Here is a 6,325-nt window from a genome sequence, read left to right as displayed (position 1 = left end):
AAAAAGATTGTTTGCCTATATATTCCTACCAAAAAAGTCAAAAAGCTAGGTATGTCAAAATCTATAAATTCTTACATATTAATTTATCTTAATGTAGATATTGGGCGTAGTGGTAAGAGAGAGAGTCTGAACTTTAAAAATGACACTGTTTTAAAAAGCAACCCGTAACTTGAAAGAATTATCTTCATTAATCATAAAACGAATATGAATATGTCTAAATTATAAAATAAATTATTTTTAAAAATTTTAATAACTTAATTATATCTAAAATAATCAAATTTAAAGGAAAATTTTTAACTTATGATTGTCAAACTAATCTCATTTCCCAATTATTAATAAAAGAAAAGAAATGGGAATTTAATTAAATAGGGGTGGGACAAAACCCTAGTTAAAATGGGGAGAGCAGCGGCAGCCAACAAGGGTTGTCGACTCCCTCTTTCTTTCTTTTTGCACACAGAAATAACACAATCATAGGATGCTAACCTCACCTTGTCGTCACCTATCCCAACAAGTTAGGATAATCCAGCTCACAGGTCTTGCCACGTGTCCACATCCCCAGTTTCATCAACCAACAGTAAAAACCGACAATGCACTCTTACGTTATATTAAATACCCTCCTATGCCTCCCCTCCAACTCTCTCCTATTAATTCCTCTAAACCTTCCTATATTCCTATTCCTATTCTTATCATCACTCTCTCAATCCTTTGCTTATTACAACAAAACCTTTTTCTTCTTTATTTTTCACCTTTCAGTTCAAAGCATCAAACCCAGAAAGCTTGGCTACAACAAACTGCAAAAAAAAGGAAACAATTAGAGAAAGAAGCTATGGAAGTTGGCTTAAAGATGACGATGAAAGGAGGCGGAGGAGATCATGTTGGAGGTTGCGACAAAGAGAAGATGGGGTTTGAAGAGACTGAGCTGAGGCTAGGGTTGCCTGGTGGTGGTGGTGGTGGTGGTGGTGGTGGTGACGGTGAAGTTGTGAGGAAAAGAGGCTTCTCTGAAACTGTTGATTTGAAGCTTAACCTTTCCTCCAAGCAAGATACCTCTGGGATCGATCCCAATGATGAGAAAGTGAAAGGCTTGCACCAGGAGAAGAATCTTCTCCTTTCTGCCATTGATCCTGCTAAGCCTCCTGCCAAGTAAGTTCCTTTTTCTTCTTGTTTTTGTTAAAAGTATCTTTGGGTTTTGTTTAGGGAAATATGTAGGGTTATTAGGTACTTAATCAACCATATTTTACATAATTATATGAGAAAAAGGAGGAAGAGAAGCAGTTTCCACAATTACTCCTTTGATGTTAATATTATCACCAACAACTTTGGATCTTTGAAGTATATATATATCATTGTATAAGCTTAGACAATTTTATTTTATATATATATAGATATGTTGGGTTTATATATATTAATTATGTTCTCAGTTTGGAAGGGGATGAGCTGTTGGTTAATACAAGCATCTAAGCTACAAACGGGAGATGTGTTTACACGTGGTTAATGAAAAAACAGTGGTGATAATAAAATTAAATACTTAACGATTCTATAGTGTGAGATAAATGGTAAATTAAACACACTGCACTCCATCGAAACCCACCAAGAAAGAGAGATGTGGTTTAAAATTGTTCTTTTCTGGGAATAATATTGATTAGCTTTTATGAAGAATAAGAAATTGTACTATATGCATTCAAGCAGTGGTATATTCCATATATCCAATTAATTATCCTATTTCTACTTGTTAAATAGCTACCTTTATATAGATTTTTAAAAAAGCAACCTATTCTATGCAAAATTAGTACAAACAAAACTATTTGTAGGACTATATATACATATATGTTGAAAGTTCAAACTTGTAAAATTAGAAACACAATTAATAGAAAGAAATAGTAGAATGGATTACAAGTTACAACTCAATTATTGATACTTGAATAGACATATCATGTTAGAAATAGATGAAAGCAATAATGAAGTTGTTTTAGTGGTTAAAAAAGAGACCCTTCAATATTTTGATTCAAGAAAAATACTTAAATGATTATAGAGCGCAAGTTGTGGGATGGCCACCGGTCCGATCATTCCGAAAGAACATGTTAGCCACCACCACACAGAAGAGCAGCAGCGAGGAGAGCGGCGAGAAGGCGGCGTTGGTGAAGGTGAGCATGGACGGTGCGCCTTACCTCCGTAAGGTGGACTTGAGGATGTACACAAGTTACCACCAACTCTCCGATGCTTTAGCCAAAATGTTCAGTTCTTTCACTATCGGTTAGTAAATATACGAATTTTGAGATAAAGTGTTAGTTTATTGATATGGTAGTGATAGATTAATTATGTTTGATGAAAAATGAAGGAAATTGTGGATCTCAAGGAATGAAGGATTTCATGAATGAGAGTAAGCTGATGGATCTCCTTAATGGCTCTGATTATGTTCCTACCTATGAGGACAAGGATGGTGACTGGATGCTTGTTGGTGACGTCCCTTGGGAGTATACCCCTTACCCTAATTAACTTCAATTTTCAGAAATTCCAAAATTGTTAAAATTATACAAATAATCTCGTGATTTTTTAAATAATCAGGATGTTTGTCGAATCATGCAAAAGGTTACGCATAATGAAAGGAACAGAAGCAATCGGACTCGGTTAGTATTTTTATTTAATTAATCATTAAGCACCTATATATAAAATAACAAAGAGAATTATGTTAATAATTGCAGCACCAAAAGCTGTGGAGAAATGCAAGAAGAGAAGCTGAAGGAGGTAGGAGTTGTTAATAGAGCAACCTGCTCTTTTGATCTTGTGGGTCGCCTGCTGCATGCATGCACATCATCATCATCATCATCATCATGTGATGAAAAATTATTGCAAAGCCAGCAGATGGATGCATGGATGGATGGAGCAGTTTGGCTTTGTTATTACTATTAGGGTGTTTTTGTGTTCTTAAATATTATAAAAGTTATAATGTGAGATAAAATAATAGTAATTAAGTATTTGATGACTACTTTGTTATGGAATATGGACAAAACATAAAAAAAAAAAAAAGGAACATGAAATATTACTGTATGTCTGTGGCAAGAACTTGACATGTTGTCTTTTGCTTCTTCCTTTGTGTGTTTAAGCTTTGGTATTAGTTTTTATTGATTACTACTTTGCTTAATATAAAATTATAAATAAATAATCTATGTGTTTGTAGTTTTTCTTTTGTTAGATTCAATTATTTTTTTAATATAATATTTCACTTCAATCTATAAATAGAAGGAAAATATATTTAAACGTATTTGAACTCATATATTCTTACAATGACAATAATACACATACTAATTGAGTTAATATTTTATTTTTATTGGGAGAGGTGAAGAAACTGAGGAGGGTAAAGGTATGAAAGAGAGTTATTAATTTGGTAATGTGAAGGGAACAATATAAGGTGGGCATTTATTCATGCACATTGGCTTCTGTCCTCTGAATTTTTAAATAATTATTTTTAAAATTTAAAAAATTTTGATGTGTGTCCAATGCAAGTAATATTTGACTTTTAATTATTTAGTTTAAAGATTGAATAAAGAAAGGGAAATTAATCAATTTCATAATAACGAGGTTAGTTATGGGAGTTATTGAGATTGAAACTTTGAAGTTATTTTATTTAATTCTTTTAAATTATTTATTTATTTAAGTGGATAATATCGGAATATATATATCGATTATCTTTTAATTTTGTATTAAAATAGTATTTTAATTATAATTATAAGAAGAAGAAGTAAAAGGGATAAGGAAAATAGTATATATCTCTTGTTTAGACTTAATCATGGGTCGAGTCACTCGCTTAAGTTTGAAGCTCGTTTAAAAAGTGGAAGAATTTAGATAAAAATATAGGTTCAAGAAATGGATTTGGATAAAAAATATGGCTCATTTTTTAAACGGACCGAGTTCAGGTAGAATTTATTTGCAATTAAATTATAAATATGTCAACTTATTAATGAATTTAAATAAAAATTAAAATTATAAACAATGTTATAAATTTATAATTATAATTATTAAATGATTAATTGTTCCAGGACGAAGTTAGAAAATTTTATAGGGGGTCGGATGAAATTTTAATTTTCTATAGTTTATATCTTTATAATTTGTAAAGGATTAAATCAAATTTTTATAATTTTAGGGGGGGCCAAAGTGTAATTTTACCTTTACTAATTTAAAATTTTTTAAAAAATTTAAGGGCCTAAAATATAATTTTACATTTTAGGGGGGACCGGGGCCCATGCCAACCCCTTGGCTACGCACCTGAATTGTTCTATGTTTAAAGTGTAAGTTTATATATGTTATTTACTATATTGAAATTAAATTGTGTTTAATATAAAATAAACTTAATAATAGTTAAATTATTTTTCTTCAAAATTGATTTATTTTATACAATAGTAGGGGTAGGGAATGATGATAACTCGGTCCAAATCTGTATTAAATGGATGTCTAATAAGAATTTTAATCACTACTCCATTCAAGTTAAAACTTTAAAATTAATTTTGTAATAATTTTAAATATTTCACACTTCTACCTACAACATTATCCATATCACAAGCAAAAATTAGTGAACTATTTTTTATTTTTATTTTTTCATAAGTCAAATTTATACTTTTATATTATTTAAAAGTTATTTTATTCCAAAATAAATTATTTAAAACTTTATTTCTAAAATTAAAATGTATTGTATATAATTTTAAAAAATTAACTCTAGAAGTTATTTAAAATTAAATATTTTAAATATTTTTAAAAATTAAAACTTTATTTCTAAAATTAAAATATATTAGATATATTATTTCTAAAATGATTTATAACTTTTATTTTTAAAATTTAAAAGATCAAAAGAATATTTAAAACTTTATTTCTAAAATTTAAAATTATTAGATATATATTATTTATAAAATTGAAGTTTTAAAATTTAAAATTATTTAACAACTTATTCCTGAAATTAAAATTAAAAATAAAATTATTTTAACCTTTATTTTTTTTTTTGGAAATAAAGTTGAATCTTTATTAATTTTGGGTCAAAAAATTCAAAACGACCTTACAATGAAACAATAATTCAAAATAGAATAAGCAAAAAAAAGCAATAAACAAACGAAATCAGCAGATTAAAGAACTGAAAACAAAAGAACCCCCATTTTCCATATTATTGATCCGCTGCGCGCGTGCGCATGAAAATAATTAATTTATGAAATAATTTTTAAAGTTCGGTTTTACCACATGCATATAGGTCAATTGTAATATTTATAGTGTTATAATGAAACACCTAAGTATTCTAAAGATCGAACCTAAAAGAAGAGGTGATTGAGCAATAATTAGCATACACAGTAGAGGCTAAATGATTACTAATACGATTTTATATTACGGCGATTCATGAAAGGTTTGCAAGAAAATTCAATAATCTACTCTAAGGAATAAATTGCAAGAAATGTAAACTAGAGAGACTATCTAGCAAATGACTAATGGGGGTTGGTAGGAGTGAGCGTTCGATCGAATGAAAAAATTTTGAGTTAATTGAGTTAATGAATCATATTTGATCATCCTAACTCGATTTGAAATTTTCTCGATTCGAGTCAAGTGAGATGTAATTCGAATCGAATATATTTGTTCGAGTTAAATTAAAAAAAATAATTTTGGGTCCTTGTAATCATTGTCACCTAACGTAATCAAATTTGCCCACCGTAATTAAAATTGTTATTAACTTTTATCCCCTCATAATTTATTTATTAATCTTTTATATACGGGTTAACTTATTTGCTTCCTTAGTTGCTTCAATTATCTTCTGATTCTTATCACTATGTATTTTTTAAATTAAAAATTATTAAATGTAAAAATGTGATTTTTAATAAAAGTTATCTTAAAGATAAAATGTGAAATTGCTACTAACGTAAAATTTTAACACAAATATTTTATAGCATTATTAATAATTCAATTTTAACAAAAATTATAAAGGTTTAATATGATTAAACAATTCAATAATATAAATAGTACAAAATGTGAAATTTAATTTAATAATATAAATAGTAGATATAAATAAAAGTATTACTATTTAGGTTTAGGAATTTTTTAGATGATTTTAATTTTTAATTTAGGGGTAAAATGTGAGAAGTTTTGAAGGAAAATAAAAAGTTTTAGGGGTTTAAGGAGCAAAATTTTAGGGGGAAAGTAAATGGGGGGGAGAATATTCAAAAAAATCGGGAGGGGATGAGTTTGGAGTAGAAGGAGGTGGGGTGGGATGGGATGGGATGGGAATAAAATTTTTGGGGAAAAGTAAAAAAGTTTGAGAGTTTGGGGTAAAAATGTAAAATATTATAGTTTGATATTC

General features: G+C 28.7%; 1 protein-coding gene across 1 annotated transcript; it reads left to right on the top strand.

Annotated features, from left to right (window-relative positions):
* The first annotated feature begins 596 nt into the window (after positions 1-596).
* On the top strand, positions 597-3,177 carry LOC108467806 (auxin-induced protein AUX28-like). Its single transcript, XM_017768593.2, has 5 exons — positions 597-1,140; positions 2,030-2,250; positions 2,336-2,471; positions 2,563-2,624; positions 2,700-3,177. The coding sequence occupies exons 1-5, from the start codon at positions 620-622 to the stop codon at positions 2,735-2,737; spliced, it is 978 nt and encodes a 325-aa protein (XP_017624082.2). The 5' UTR covers positions 597-619; the 3' UTR covers positions 2,738-3,177.
* Positions 3,178-6,325: the final 3,148 nt, after the last annotated feature.

Source organism: Gossypium arboreum, chromosome 7 (assembly GCF_025698485.1).
Source record: "Gossypium arboreum isolate Shixiya-1 chromosome 7, ASM2569848v2, whole genome shotgun sequence".
NCBI classification, from domain to species: domain Eukaryota; kingdom Viridiplantae; phylum Streptophyta; class Magnoliopsida; order Malvales; family Malvaceae; genus Gossypium; species Gossypium arboreum.
Note: the sequence above shows the minus strand (reverse complement) of the source record. Positions and strands in the feature narration are given on the sequence as shown.

Excerpts from the sequence above, each read along its gene's own strand:
- LOC108467806 (XM_017768593.2), top strand. The coding sequence starts at position 620 with ATGCCTCCCCTCCAACTCTCTCCTATTAATTCCTCTAAACCTTCCTAT. Across the intron at positions 2,251-2,335 it reads GTTCAGTTCTTTCACTATCG|GAAATTGTGGATCTCAAGGA; the intron begins GTTAGTAAATAT and ends TGAAAAATGAAG. Across the intron at positions 2,625-2,699 it reads AACAGAAGCAATCGGACTCG|CACCAAAAGCTGTGGAGAAA; the intron begins GTTAGTATTTTT and ends TAATAATTGCAG.